Below are 15,549 nucleotides of genomic sequence, written 5' to 3'. Positions count from 1 at the left end.
TCTTCCTCAACACTGTTTCCTATCAGTTAGACAATTAATAAAACTGACTCCTGGAACTGTTCAAGCCAGGCTGGACAATGCAAGTTCCATTATTCACCTCTGGACTGTTTCTTTTTTCTTCTACACCTCAGTGCAGTGGAGATCACAGTAAAATGAGTCTGGAATGACCCCTGGATATACACCAAATGGTCCCAGATTAATGAACCAGTGATCCATAAACAGCTTACAAACATGATGATCAAATGCAAACCCTGGTTAAAGGAGTCTCTCCTGGAGATCATTCCTGGAATTAGATGAATTTAACTGGAGGAAGTCAGCAGTGTAAGCTTGTCTTTTTCATACTGTTTTTCCTGAGCATTTGCTACCAGTTCAGACAAAACAGTGAACTTATTGAGTTGGCATATGATTTAGCTGCAACTGAATTCACTTTTATAGTAACAAAAAAAACTCATAAAAATTATTTCAAGTAACTTCTCCAGCTTCTCTCCCCCGCCATCGAACACTTCAGAAATGTTACAGATAGTAAAGATCAAAGTCAAGGAACCTTCCTCTGTTAGCTTCATACAAACCTTCTCTAATGTACAAAGGTCCATTGGATGAAAGATATATTCTGCATAATCTGGGTGTTGATCCAGTGAAACTGGCTTTTGAAATGGCTCTGTCTGTTAGGGGAAATAATAAACCACACTGCTTACTAATAGGAAACAGTTACAGCAATGACACAATACTCACTCGTTTTCTAACACTGCTTCCAACTGTGTTATCAGAGAAAATCCTTCAAAGGTAATTGTAAAATGTTGTGAGGAAGTAAATTATTAGCAGAACAACAGGAACTAAAAGGTCTCATTTGACTGATTTTTCATATGCTGGACACAATGAATTGCAAAAATTAAAGGTTTCATAAAAGGTACTGTTATGATTTGCAGTCGGGGGTTTTTTGTGTGGAGTATTAGATGAGGCTCAGCAGAGCAGTTTTAGAAGAATAAAGACACTAAATTTGCAATTCACAACTCACAAATACTTCTTTCCTGACTCTCATTAGAATCACAACTTTCAAAACAATGAGGGCTTGGTAATGCAAACACAATCAAACTTTTTTCAGAGGGACTCCACACTATATCTGCCAATGTGGAGGGACTGCAATTCTTGGACCAAACCAATTAAAGGACTTGATACCAACACAACAGGTTACTAGTAAAATGCATGAAGGGCAAAACATCCCAAAAGCCATACATGTGAGGACCAGGCACAGCCTGCATGGCAAAGAACAAGTGACAAGAATTGTTAAAACTTAGAAGCAAGAATGAGTGACTGGAATAGCTGAAACTTGGAGGCATGGTGATTTTCAGGAGTCTGAGACAGATGCATGGAGACAGGTACAAGCTGGAGGAAATCCAGTTCTACCTCCATGATTCAGAGGACAGCAGCCTCATGTTGCATGAAAGTTAATGGCACAGGCACTAAAATTTCTTCAGCATTTTAGAAGTATATGATACAACTAACTTTTGTGGCAAGAACCATTTCTACTAACAGAAGCTGTGTTTTTAACAGGTATAATCACTAATATAAGTGTCTAGGCCTAGGGCTCCTGGCCATACAACTGAATTGGTAAGAGACTGTGTCTCCTCATTCCCCTTGTATCTCTGAGACATCACTGTCCATTTTCAGAGAGAGAAACCACATTCCACTGGAAAACCACACTGTATTTTCACTACACTTACTGAAAATACATCCAGAAGTTACACCAAGAACTGCATTTTATATGCACTCCAAAACAGTCTCTAGAAGCCAAGCTAATCTGCCCATGCAGGGCAGGTGGCAGGCACCACAGAAGCTGTCAAACACAATCTGATAAACTAAACTAGGTTCATCATCCACTAAAGGAAGCAAAACCCAGGAATACAACAAATATATGACCCAAGTATTTAAAGAAAAAACAAGGAAAATTTCCTTACCCCTGGCTGTTTCATTTTCTGTAGTGCAAACTTCAGTAGATATGATAGCTGTTCGATGGTGAGCATTGTCATTGCTTTACTCTGTGTTTCTATGCATTCTGCCACTGTGATTTTCTACAGATTCAGATTAAAAAAAAAATTTTTGTCAGCAAATATTTCTAGGTAAATCCTTCTCCACTGAAACATTCTAGTATTCAAATGGAATATAATAGGTGTTTAATACCAAAAAAAGTCCTTTCTCATGATGCAGTATAAGTACTTCAAATGCTTATTTTACTTGGTTTTTGTTCTTGGTATGTTCATTAAAAAAAAAAGGAAAAGACCAGAAAATTATCTATCATCTTCAAGATCAAGCAAGTGAATAGGTGAATACATAAAATTCCCAAATACCATGTGGGTTCACAGCAATGTGAACAAGTGAGAAGGTCACCTGGGCTCTAATATAATAAGTGATAAAAAAAAAAAAAACATGCAATGAACAAATTTGCTTTCATTATAGATACTTGGATGCTAAGTAGCCTCTCCCCAGAAATCTTAGAAGAGGAATGATTGAATTCCTCCTCAGCCCTGCAGAAAAAAAAATGTAATAAAATACCCACTTGTTTATGGGTATTTTTTTATATAGGCCATCCTATGCCTTTCTTGAAATTTGGGGAGGGTTAGAGGGACAAAGTTCATCCTGCTGCCTTCCACAAATTTTGTCAAGTCTAATAAGAAATTTGTTTGATTAAAAGCTACATTTTAAAATTAATTGATGAAGCTGTAAGGTTGAGTGGTGACACAAACCTGCTATCTAATCAAGGCATTTTTTTCTGCACTGTTGAAAAGCTGATCAGCCCACTAGGAGAAGCACAAGTTAAACTAGTGGAAAACTGCAGAGTGTTTTCAGAATTAGTGGTGCCTGATGAAGAGATCACTCTTTGAAATGGTGCTTTTCTAGAGCTGGAAACACAAAGGAAGTTGAAGACTCGTGGCAAGAAGGCAAACACAACCCAGGCACACCGGGAGAACAGGTGGTGAAGCAGAGCCACGGATGGCTCCTCTCCTGTACAAATTTTTCTGGTCCCTTTACCAAGAGGTAATACGGGACTAAACCAGCAACGTTTCAGAACACAGAAAAAGCCAAATCTCTCCAAAATCTCTCCAAAACAAGCAAGAAACTCATCCTTACATCCAACTAACCTCACATTCGGGGCAAAACCAATCCCCCTCTGGCTCGGCTGTCAGTTTCAGACACTTAGCATGATAAACCCGAGGGCAGAGCTCGCAGCAGAGGACTTGGCCTTCCCGATGACAAACCCAGCAATAGAAATCATTCCGTCCATCCTGCGGTACAACATCAACAGGGTCTGTGGTGAGTGGCTGCTTCATATAGTAAAACGGACCATGTCTTAGTTCTGACTGAAATGTAGGCAAGAAAAACAGGTTTGGTTTCAAAACAAATTTGCATTTTTTTTTTCAAATCGTCACAGTCATCACATATATAAGCAAACAGCAATTAACAGAGTTTGATTAACATTTATGCAAGCACAGTATCTTAGTCATTGCACGAAATCATTCATAAAGAAGTTTACTTCTTATTCAGATGTCGAATGACAGTTTGCACTCAAGACCAGAAACAATTTTTTTGTGGCAAGTGAGGGCATCGAGTGCAAGACATGCAATCCAACAAGAGAGAGCAGACACTTTAAGCTTCAAGAAAGAAGTATTGCTACAGAAGCCATTAGCTCTTCTGAACTCAGAATTCCATGGGGCTGTGCAAGCTAAATACTGAGATATTTAGCGGTGGCTAAACCTGGGACAACTGAAGAAGTTAGTCCTGAAACAAGGAGTAGAACACCATGCAAATCTGGGCTAGGTTGCAGCAGTTCACAGCTTTGCACCATGAAGCAAGCCAGTGCCAATTCTGATTAATAAGGCAAACTGTGGAGAAGGATGACAAAGGAGCAAATTCCCATCCTGAGCAGCCACCTCCGCTAGAGGAGCAGGAACACTGGGAGAGATTTCATTCATCATCTAAATGCGTATGGAAATTTGAGACTCACAATCTCCAGTGGTTTGCCTGCCCTAGAAAACAGTGTTAAATTTGTAACCTGCATGAACTGCTCTTCCACTTGAGCCCGACAGCTCAAAGACGACACAGCTGATGCCAAAGCACAAGAAGTGAAGAGCCTGGGAGGGCTCAAGTGGGTCCACAGATACCTAAAGTTTGTTATATCAGCTTTGAAGAGCTGCTAACATGTATTGGGAAACTACATTCTATTTATTAATGACAAGGGAACTTCAATTCTCTGTTTGGTATTAATTACAGGGGTGGTTTGCTGAGGAGGGCACAGGGGAAACAATCTTGAGATTTTAGGCAGTTTGTCTGATGTCAAATCGCTTGCTCACGACATCACTCAAGCATCCAAATGCTTGTAGTCTGCAAAACCATTTTGTTTGGTTCTCAGGTCATTTTGCATGGGTCCTACATTTACACATCTGGAAGTTCTGAGATCCCTGTGTGATTCTCCACCTTTGGGGCATGCTGTACAAAATCAGTCACATGGGGCATAAATAATGTCACCAAACACAACCCACATTCTACTTCGAACCATAATATTTCTAAATATCTGAAGTTAGAAAGGATGAGATCTAATTATTTGCATGAATAAAGGACCTTTAAGGTAGAAGTGTTATATCTCAAAAAAATACCCAGAAGAGGTATCATCTGCAATTATCTAACATTGTATAATATTTTAGGCAAAGAAAGGATGTTACCCATAAACATCCTGGCATCTAAAATTTCACATGAATTTCTTTCAGTTTTGGTAGTTTTCATTTTCTATTCTACAGATGATAAAGCCTCAAAAGACACTTTGTTCCCACCACAGAAATGGGTAAAATGATACTTCTGTACTTTCTATATATATATATATATTTAATTCTATAATATGACAAGACTTTCAGAAGGAAGGTTCTATGAGACCTTGAGGAATAAGTGGGACAGCATAAGAGTTTAACTCCATTTCAGTGTACTGCTACCACAATCATTCAAACAGATACAAAGGCATCAGGAAACATGGAGTGAGAAAGGGAAAGCTGTGATTTCCAGTGCAGAAACATGTTCTGTTTGCAGCTTTATGTACCACAGCTGTGAGACCACAATCTTAATCTTGTACACATGGAGATGCAGCTATGGGGCATTTCCTCCACTGCAGACAAAGGAAATCACCAGAAGAATTTAATACATATTCTGACTTAGAAGTAGATATAAGTAGTATGTGCACACTTTGCAAGATTCAAAGATTCAGCTTTAAGAAAAACATAAAACCTGTGAAACTATCCCACAGAAATCGGCTCAGAACATCCAAACTGAAGAGAAGTCCATTTTGGCTGAAGCATGAGAAGAATTAGTTTTCTGTTCAAGGATGCTTATACCATTTAGACATCTATCTCCTTATTTTGCCTAAGCCAAGTTTAAGAAACAAAACAAAAAAAAGGTTCAGAGACTCAAAAGAGACCCAAAGAACAAAACTAAAGGACTGAAAATGAATGATTCAACTGCATCAAAGGACCTTTTCACTTGTCGTAATCAGAGTAATGTTTTAAGAGTTAAATTTTTAACAGTTGGCAAAGTTCAAGCTCAAATAGGTGGCAGCTTGTTTTAAAGTCTTTATTAAAGTTATTAAGACCTGTAGAATGACACAGAAAACTGAAGAAAAAAACAACAGTATCGTAGTGCTGTTCTGGGGAGAAAAAGATCACTATTTATATTCAGTTTTAATGAATACTGAAGCTAGGAGCAAAACAAGCTGACAACTTCTATTACATTGTAACTGATCAACAAAGTGTCATAAGTCTCTGATTTTTAACCCGTCTTAGCTACATTCTACAATTCCATAATTCTTTGCCTGTATTTCAGCACTTTAAATGCCTCTTGGCACCATTCTGAAGATCTGCTACTGCATCCACAACATGTAATACAAAGCTTCATGCAACTGTAACTTCAGCAATGGTATCTTGGAATACTCAAATACTACAAAGCACTTTGTAATGCAGAATATTAAGTTGGAGGTTTCCAGGGATGTTGTGGTACCTCAAAACAGATTTATCAGCCAATCAGAACCACAGCTATCAGCTACATTATACTTGAAACTTAACCTGAGAGCAAAACTAGTACCTGTATGCTTCACTCACATCTGCTCACTAGTAAAAAGATCTCTAACAACTCCTGCTACCACACAGAGCAGAATTTGCACCTACTTTAAACACAACAGGCCCACTTCAAATTTGACATGCAAGACAATATTAAAAACAACTTGTGAAAGCTGAACAAAACTCAACAGATTATATTTTCTTGCTAACTTGTAATAAACACAGCAAAATAAGCAAGTCTGATTGGTTTTCTTCATTATTTATTCTATCCTGTACATTGCAGGTCTGAGATACCTGGAAAACAGAAAAGGATTTACCGAGGGGAATGTATCACGTTCAACAACTGCAACTGTGTTTTCACATGTATTTCTAAATGCAGGAAGAAAAAGTGGAAATTAATACCCTAGGATTCAATTCCACTGTTTGTAAAATTATCTCTACACTGCACAGTTAGAAGCTCAGACTTCAGTGGGGCAACATCTCCCCAGAAAACTTCCAGGATGTAGAGTAAATCCAGCCTGAAGTGAAGCTCAGCAAAAGCCAAACTGACCCCAGTGCACTACTGCAAGCACATCTCCACATGCTACTGTCACACCTCCCAGTTATCCTGAAATAAAATACGGTTGACACTGGGTTTTAAGGCCTGATTTATTCACAGGCATTGTTGCAGGACAACTGCAGTGATTAGGAATTTCATTTTCTTTCTTCACCAGTGCAATTGTACCAGGGTAATATCTAATGTGGATGTTGTTATGCCAGGAAAAAGTGCTTTAAATGCTCACAACTTAATCCCGTGTTCATATGATCCTGGCAAAACAAAAAACAGTGACACACAAAAGAACTTTGAAAAATACACAGGTATGTCATTATTACATTAGACATGAAATAATTTCAGTAAGGCTGAAGACTGCTTTCATGTATTCTCCTCTAAGATCATGCAGGTGCTTCACAGCATTTGCTATTCAATACATATAATTCTTGCACATGCATCATACAATGGATCAGAAATTGCCAAAGTCTTCCAGAGTCGAGTTCTTCCAAGAACTACAACAAATGCCATCAATTCAGTATTCACAAGTCACTAAAAATGAGGCTTCAAGCATGAAGGCTGAAAAGTCAGTGTGACCCATTGATTCAACTCCCATTGGCAGGAGTGTACGTTGCCCAGAAGTCTTAAGGAAGGGGAGGGATGCACCAAGGATGGAGCTGACTTTTGTTAATAATTCGCAGTAGGACGGGACTGAAAGCAGATGAGGAACTTCCACTGACATTATGAGATCTTTCTCATCTTAGATATCACACCACTGAGCATTTCCTTTTAATGGTTTTAATTAATAACAGCTGTTGTTGGTTTTTTAATTGTTTTTACATTTCTTCATAATAATTCTGTTCAAAATTACGTTTATTGATTATACATCTTATTAGCTTTGTGAAACCAGTAAGCAGGACACAGGTGGTCTTTCTCAACAACAATAAAAGAGCATTCAAACCCAAATGATAATGCCAATTCCTACCCCCAGTGCAGTCAAAAATTAATAACCACTTCTTAAAAGTACAAGAATGGAGCTTCCTGAAGAGGAGTGAGCTCCTGATCAGCTGTCTCTACATCCTTTACTGTTTCATATTCTAGCATCAAAAAAACATGACTTCTCTTACCTGCTCTTTATTATTACTGTTCAATAGACCAGGTTTCTTTTTCTTTTTTATAGGACTTGTTGATGCATCTTGTGGTGAGTGGCCATTAGAGGAATGTGGAGGGCTGGGAAATTTCCTTTTTTGTGCTGTGCGTTCAGCAGAGCCAGGATCTAGAACAGATACAAACAACATAGTTGAAGAGTGCAGAGTGATGAAAAACACTCCAACAAGGTTATGGTTTGTCATCCACACCGTGCAAAGATTTTAAATTCATCTTTTTAAAGTAGGAACATTTGCAACTTTATTCTCTCAGAACAAAACTTAAATGATTTCTAATGAATCAGCTCAACTATAAAGAACTTACTGATATTTTTCAAAAGAAACAGGTTTGTAAGGACCTGTAAAGGACAATCATAGAACAGTGACATGATCTTGACAAAATAGAAGTGAAAGTTCATCAGAGTTGGGTTGACATGTTTCGTTTTTCCCTAAGCTTTTAATGCATGCAACAAACAGAACTTTAGTTAAAACCATAAGGATCAGAAGTCATCAATATGACAGAGAAATAACTGAACCACCCCCAAAACACAGAACTGCACAGGAAAACAAAAAAACTCAAAACTGTGGTTTTGGCCCCTTTCTGCACAATTTTATGGAAAATATGGAGCTACCTGGTGACTTCTAACTGGTCAAAAGCTTGGGAACTTGTGTCAAGATAACGTTTAAGGGAACCATGAGTAAATATGAAAAATATATTAGAATATAGATTGAAGATTATATAACTGAAAGAGGGAGAATAAACGTAGTAGCGTTTGCCCATCCTGAGTTTCATGAATCTAGAACAGCTGCACCAGCCTAACAACACAGGTCATTTCAACAATTTTAGGAAAAGTGTCTGCCACTAGTTCTATAGGCACAGCTACTTCAGCAGTGCTGCCCAGCAGAAATGTCATGTCAGCTCTCAGGGAAACTTTTATGTTGACATAAGTTACAAATCTTTGGCAAAACATAGTTAAGCTCGTTTAAATAAACAAACAAAAAGTTTTCATGTTTTGAGTTCTGACACTAGGAGGTGACTTTTTTTCCTTCCCACACACCCCTCCCCTTTCACACCTGTAGGCAGCATTTAGGACCAGTTATCTCCTGACACACCTAGGCTGGATTCAATCAATACAATGTGTCTGAGGCCATGACTGTTACTGGATGTGTTTTGATTCAAACAAACCTGCATTTAGCCCAAAATTTGGATTGATTTGACATTACAGGGAACTGCCAGATAAGGTATGTCACCTGTATGTGTGAAAAGTAGAGTGTCTGCTTCCTCCCCTCCTTGAGCAATTATGACAGTAAAAATTCTAACACAGTACAACTCTGCTGACAGGAGACTCAGTGGGTTTGTCAGTTTAGCTGATTATGCACAGAAGGTGGCAGAAGAACTCCTTGGGCTGGGATATGCTTCACATATCCCAAGGGAGCTTCGCCAACCCAGCTATGCTGGAAGAAACACTGCAGCATCAGTGTCAGCTAAGCCAAAGCCCACAGCTAAACCAAAGTGATCAAACCTAAAACCAAAAAAAGCTCTGAGTTCTATTTTTTTTCCATGAAAGTAGAACAGAGCTTATTCAGCATGGGAACTGTTTGCACTCAGTGATCTGCAAAACCATCATATCTTTTCTCATCTTCCTGTCACCACATTAAGTCTTTGTTTCTTTATTACAAATTGCAGTTCCCAGCAGAGTCTTTCCACATGTTACTAAAGACAGTCATAAGAAAACTTCTCTCACTGTGAAGTGCTGATCATGCCTTACTCTTGTTTTCTCAATGCAGGGAGATGTGAGAATTGTCTCTCTCTACACCAAACAACATCCCCAAAGGACTTGCAAGGATGTCTGAGCCAGAGTTTCTCACCAGCAAATAAAGCCATCACTGTAACTCCCTCAAGAGACTCAGCTTTTATTCCAAGACTGTACCTATGCAGGGACAGCTTAAACCAGGGGGGTAAAAGGACAGCATAGTTTTCTGCCCTTTGGTTTCCATTTCTTACTTCCAGGCACAAAACTGCCACCAGTGAAGCACAACAGTTTCCTTTCAGCTCCTCAGCCTCAGATTGTGGGGATTACAAAGAAGCTGACTGTGACTCTGCACATTGTGACTCAGCTTCAAGTATGAAAAAGAAAATCAGCTGTAAAGTTCCTGCCCCCCATGATGTAATGCTTTTCACTTTTAAATGCTGTATTTTCCTAAATTAACTGATTCAGGGTCAGGAAAAGGGTTAAACTGGTATTAGCTAAACCAGAACTGAATTACAATTCAGTCACAGTCAAATCCAAACTACACCTCAGCAGAGAAGGTAAAATGTAACTGGAAAAATTAAGGACTAGACAGGAAAACAGCAATGCACAGGCATCTTCTTCCAGATTTAGCTGTGCTACTGGAATAGACCAGTTTCTTTAACTATCACAGCGTGTTGCCAATCTACCAATCTGTGAGGGACCTAATAACATGAACAATCTTTTAATTCAGTTTAAGTAACAAAAGAATGGTAGCACCTACTTAAATTGCTTGAGCTTTATCTTCCAATTCTAATCCAGAAAAAAAAATGCTAAAGTTGCATTTTGTGTGAATTTCTTTCAACAGGAGTGCCCCATTCAGCACAAGCTGCTGCTTCTCCCTGCCTGGCTCTTCCAGCTGTGTGGCTGAGCTGTGAACCACATCAAGAAACTGCTCCCTGTTAAAACAACCTGTCAGGAGAAAAGTTACTTTTTAATCTGAATCATTTCCCGGGTGTAGTGTTACCTGAACAAAGTGAAACTAAGCTGAGAGGACTGGTCTCTTTTGTTCTAATTTAAACTCTGCAGCAACTTGGTGACTCCGTTACTTCAGAGCTGGATTCAAGTTTCTGCACATTCCATTGATAAACCAGTTGTACCAACAAATTCATTTCCCAAATTAATTTGCCAAATTTACTAAAAAATTAAGTTCGCCAAGCAAGATTAAGTCTTATTTCTTGATTTCTTGTGTGATTTTGCTTTCTTAGCACCATTTTAAAATTCTGCTTCCAGCTTAAGTGAAGAAATAGACACCTGAAATAAATTTTTAAACTCTCATTAAAAGGTACCTAGTTTTACATCACAAGGTTAGTATTAATTGGTGTGTGATGTTACCAAGGTTGACACTAAGCTCTATGAGTGCTCTTGCAAACCATCCACTGGGGAACAACAAGCTCACCTGAGCTTCACCTGAAAGTTAAAAATCTTTGTTTTAGTATGCCATCATGTGACTAAAGGATTAGTAACTAATGCTCCCAGGAGACAGACTAAAGCATACTTAAGCCCTAAAGCAACTTAATTTCACACTTTATGACTACTTTAGAAGCGCAGTTTTTATGTGATGGCAATGCAGTTTTTGAGCAGATAACCACGACAATGGTTTAATACATTTCAGCTTAGAAAAAACTAAAAAAAACCAAACAAAAGTATATTATTTATATCAGGGATCTTATCTGGCTGCAGCATATGGAGCACAGACCACGACCAGATCCTTTTATGCTCTAAACATTGCTAAGTGCTGCACTGTAAACACTGCACAGCAGCCATTCCTGACAACTCACTGAGAAGTCTCGTTTTTCTCAATGGAAGCAGGTGCCAACTCAGAAAATGTCTAAAAGTAGGCTGTTGTTTTCCTTGCTTTTCCTGTGATCTTCAAATGTAATTCTTCTTGAAAACAAGCAACATCAACATGCCTTACTGTCAGAACACAACACAAACTACTCAGTACCAAAGAGTAACTGACACTGATGTCTCTTATTCCCTTCTTTCCATACACCTTTTTTGTTGTTTTTTTTTTTAATTTAAAAACTTATGCTAAATGCAATCAAAGTAATTCCAGACTAAAACCATAATGAAATCACGTCTACATATGTATTTCTAGGCATCTGTTATATTGCATTAGTTTCCCTACCAATAAGGCCTTAATGAGAGCTGAAATCTAAGTTAAAGCTTCTCAGGACCCTCCTACAGATAGAAAAAGGGAACAAATCTGTTGTTTGTTCACCCAGGAAGCAAGATGGTTTGGAAAACTTATATGGACTCAAAAAAAAAAAAAAACCACTTAAAAATTGTTTTCAGCTGGATGAGCACAGCAACAAGTCCCAAAGCTGATATTGCTAGAATAAAGGAAAAGGATGGAAATGTGGCTGACAGGAAGGAGGATGCCAGCGTGGCAGGTCTGACTTGGATCACAATATATTGCCTTAGTGTTGTATCCTCAACACAGGACAGCACGCCAAATAAGAAAAGCCTGAGTAAATCAGAATTACAATACACCATGATTTTAAAATTCAACCTCACAAAAAGTTAGACAATCAAAACAAAAGCCTTCCCCAAAAGTGTGGAAATTGCAGGATAAAAGCTTTTACTGTCAGCAAAAGAATTACCCTTCTTTGAGGCAGGGTATACCTTGTGGATGGGAAGAAAATTTTTGCATTTCAAAATAAAATACAGACAATCAAAAAACTGTCTTAACTGCATTAGGTTTCCTATACTTTCATGAAGAGTATTAGTTATTCAAATTCTGTACTTGACTTTCTCCTATTTTAGACACTAATTCTATGAAAAATGAGCTCTTTACTGCTTGTAGAGCAGAACTTCTCTGTTCTGGCAATTTTCAGACAGTGACAAGAGGTAAACTCAGAAACGCATTTGTTTAAACAGTAACAAAAAAAAATTTAAAAAAGCTTTTCAATATGATTAGTGACAAAGATGGTAAGATCAGCAGTCATTTTGGTTTTCCAGGAGCCAGAAACAGGAATGTATTTTTTCAGCAAAAGCATTATTTTAGTCTCCCAGGAGATATCAGTAAACTGAGACACAGTTACACCAATGAATTTTCTGTAAGTAGGTTTTTGATATCTCAATGCAAGTGGGTCAAACATGCAAAATTCTGAATAATGTTTTCAACTAGAAACACAGTCAACTGTTCCACATAAGTCAAACACTCAACAGAAGTGTCACTTAAAACAGAGCCAGCCCAAGGCTACTTCTGTTAACATTAATTCCCAATGCCACATTATGCCTTTTATTATGACACCAAGAGCTCTGCCAACATTTGGTGAACCAAATCAAGGAGTTAAATTTGATGAAATGGAACAAAAGAACGAAAATTTACTGAACATGAAGAATTCATTTGATGGCTGTAAGAAACAGCTGGGTTAGCTTAAAAAAAAAGGCAGTGTGAGAGAAGGTATGAGAAAACAAAGGTGACTGAAGACTTCTTAAGCTGCCATTACCCCACAGAAATGTGTATCTATGCCTTCAGAAGGAACAAGAACAAAACCAGAAAAGTTACTTCCGCCTAGATTGTCACTTCTCCTTCTCAAAATCTCTGAATGTCTATAATTTAAAATAGTATGAAGAGTAAACAATTAAGAAATCTGTAAGAAAACATACCAATGTTTTGAACTCCAGTTCAATTTGACAGAGCAGGTTTCAACTAATAATTGATATGAATTCCTGAATTGTGAAGTCTCACAGTTAAATTTATTATCCTGAATGATTCTTAACGGATTTACAATTTTTAAATCCGTTACCTGTAATACTATAGCAAGGTTAATTATCTTCAAAACACCTTAACAAAATCATGGATAAATCTGTCAGAACTTACACTCAACTCTGAGCCATTTCAATCTTCTGCCAGAATTCTGAAACATGATGCAACTGCAATCAGCCACCAGAGCCCTGTTTACATTCCAGAAACACCAACCGATGTAAATTAACCCAATCCAGTTGCTTAATGTCATAAATAACCAGAGGTCAGCCATGGTTGTGTAAATTCTGCTCAACTCCTACTACCTTACAGTTTTACACAAGTATGAAGAGACACTGCTACTTGTTTCTTCACTGTAGGGCTCTAGAAGATGAAAAAGAAACACTTTCCAACAACTTGCAAGGTAAGGAGCTGTGAGGTGTGGATGGGCTGGAGCCTGGCTCTGGGGGAATTGCTGCCCCAAGGCACTCCAAGGACCTGGAGCTGACTCCTGATAACAAGGGGCTCTTGCACTAGAGACAAAGGCCCTGGGGCTGGTGCCTGTTCACTGGAGGAGTCTCAGATTTGGGTTCAGGTTGCAGTTAAGAATCTCCATCTCTGTGTATCTCTGCAAAGAAAGCTGATACACGATGTGCTGTGATGAAACTGTTGCAAAATGTACAATGCACTCCGGGAAGTCCACTTAACTAGTCATTTTGCATTCATATTCATGATGGCTGAACAGTTTACCCCTGGGACCAAAGCCTTCAACATAAACCTGCTGCAGTGCAAAAGCTGTAGGAGTCAGAATCCCCACCATTAAGCAGTACATGATTTTATGCCAGGTTAAGACCATCTAATGACCAGCTCCCAGCCATGTCCATCATCTGTTCAACTCCCCAGTAATCTGGTTCAGGGAGACAAGTAGGTAGAAAACTACCTCTACACCCAAGTCCTGGGTGTAGAACCCAAGTTCTCCAGAAGAGAACTGGCTAAGAGCCAGCATAGATGTAAAGGCAATGGAAGAGATGTGTGACTGATGATGGGAAGAAGAGGGTTTAAAAGCTCCTTTTGACTGGGTACTAAACAGGGAATGGTTCCACTACTAGGCTGAAATGCATGAAAACCTACATGGAAGTCAAAGCTCAGTGGAGAGTTCATTCTGTCCAAAGAGAACAGGTACAAGTGAAGACAGAACTGCACCAAACAATTAAGTTTGTTATGCTGGTCTGGAACCACAACCTGGAAATGCTTAGGCATTTATCCAGAAACCTTGCAAGCCCCATCTTGAAATATTTAATAAACAAGGTTAAAAATTAGTCCATAGTGCTGGAACAGAAATATAGCAAGATGTTAATGTATCATACGCAGAGGACAAAATATTATAATAATCTCATCCACAACCTTTCTCCTTTATTAAACAGCAATCCTCTGTTGACTCCATTTTATGTTTCTGGGCTCTCAGCATCCTCTTTAAGCTGTCATTTCCCATTTCCAGTTCTCAGGTTCCTTACACCTTCCTGTTCTCATCAAGAGAGCAGCGCATTTTAAAACCTTGTCTTTAGCAAAGCTGCACGTGCACAGCTTATAAGCAGACCTAAATTATAACTGCTACAGTAACTCTACTCCTCTTCCCTTTCCCCCCTCATCTGTCCCCATCACTTTTTGCAGACAGGCACTTTTGTGTATTAGTAGGGTTAATGAGTTCATGATTCAGGCAAAACTGGTACTACAAAAAATGATCAGTTTTCTGCCAGATCAGCTGCTTGATACAGCTGATTGTGCAACAGCAGAAGCCCGAGGAGAAGAGAAATGCAGCTGAAGATAAACACAGGGCTGCACAGCCCTGACCCCAGCTACACACTCACTCTTGTGTGTCACATTATAAAGTAATAAGTGTAAGCTTTAAGCTCTGGTTTCATGACAGCCTAACCCCATTTAAGTGCTTGCTAACAAAGCTCTGCACTTCCTGCACCCGACTGGTGTATTCCTGCCCTCTCTCTAACCAGTTCTGGCAGTCTACCAAGCTGTTTCAGCACACTAAGCTAGTAGAAAACTGTTCATGTTTTATGGTTCAGTTAGTTTCCTGCCAGCTTAGGTATGGAAGGAAGTGGACAAAACTGCTGCACTGAGCAGTCTGACCAGCTTAGGCTGCTTTGAAACCACCACGTTACTTAGACCAATTCAAAGGCTGTGTTAACACCCGTGTCACAGATTAAACAATGCATGGTTTAGTTTAGCTTAAACTCAACTGGAATTGATTTATAGCAATTAAACTGCTTGTACCAAAACAAGAATG

General features: G+C 38.8%; 1 protein-coding gene across 4 annotated transcripts in view; it reads right to left on the bottom strand.

Annotated features, from left to right (window-relative positions):
- ZMYND8 (zinc finger MYND-type containing 8) overlaps nucleotides 1–15,549 on the bottom strand; it is a 47,535-nt gene that overhangs the window by 19,852 nt on the left and 12,134 nt on the right. For 3 of the 4 annotated variants that reach the window (XM_051803519.1, XM_051803517.1, XM_051803516.1), the window contains exons 3-6: nucleotides 7,749–7,897; nucleotides 3,138–3,356; nucleotides 1,956–2,069; nucleotides 570–662 (exon numbers count right to left, since the gene is read on the bottom strand). In XM_051803519.1, coding sequence (XP_051659479.1) covers nucleotides 570–662; nucleotides 1,956–2,069; nucleotides 3,138–3,356; nucleotides 7,749–7,897 — 575 coding nt within the window. The remainder of the gene's footprint in view (nucleotides 1–569; nucleotides 663–1,955; nucleotides 2,070–3,137; nucleotides 3,357–7,748; nucleotides 7,898–15,549) is intronic. The other variant, XM_051803518.1, reaches the window with a different exon arrangement.

This window comes from Manacus candei, unplaced genomic scaffold, assembly GCF_025592945.1.
Source record: "Manacus candei isolate 608988 ecotype Guabito, Panama unplaced genomic scaffold, ASM2559294v1 h1tg000057l, whole genome shotgun sequence".
Taxonomy (NCBI): domain Eukaryota; kingdom Metazoa; phylum Chordata; class Aves; order Passeriformes; family Pipridae; genus Manacus; species Manacus candei.
The sequence above is the reverse complement of the archived record's forward strand: the minus strand, read 5'-3'. Positions and strand labels throughout refer to the sequence as shown.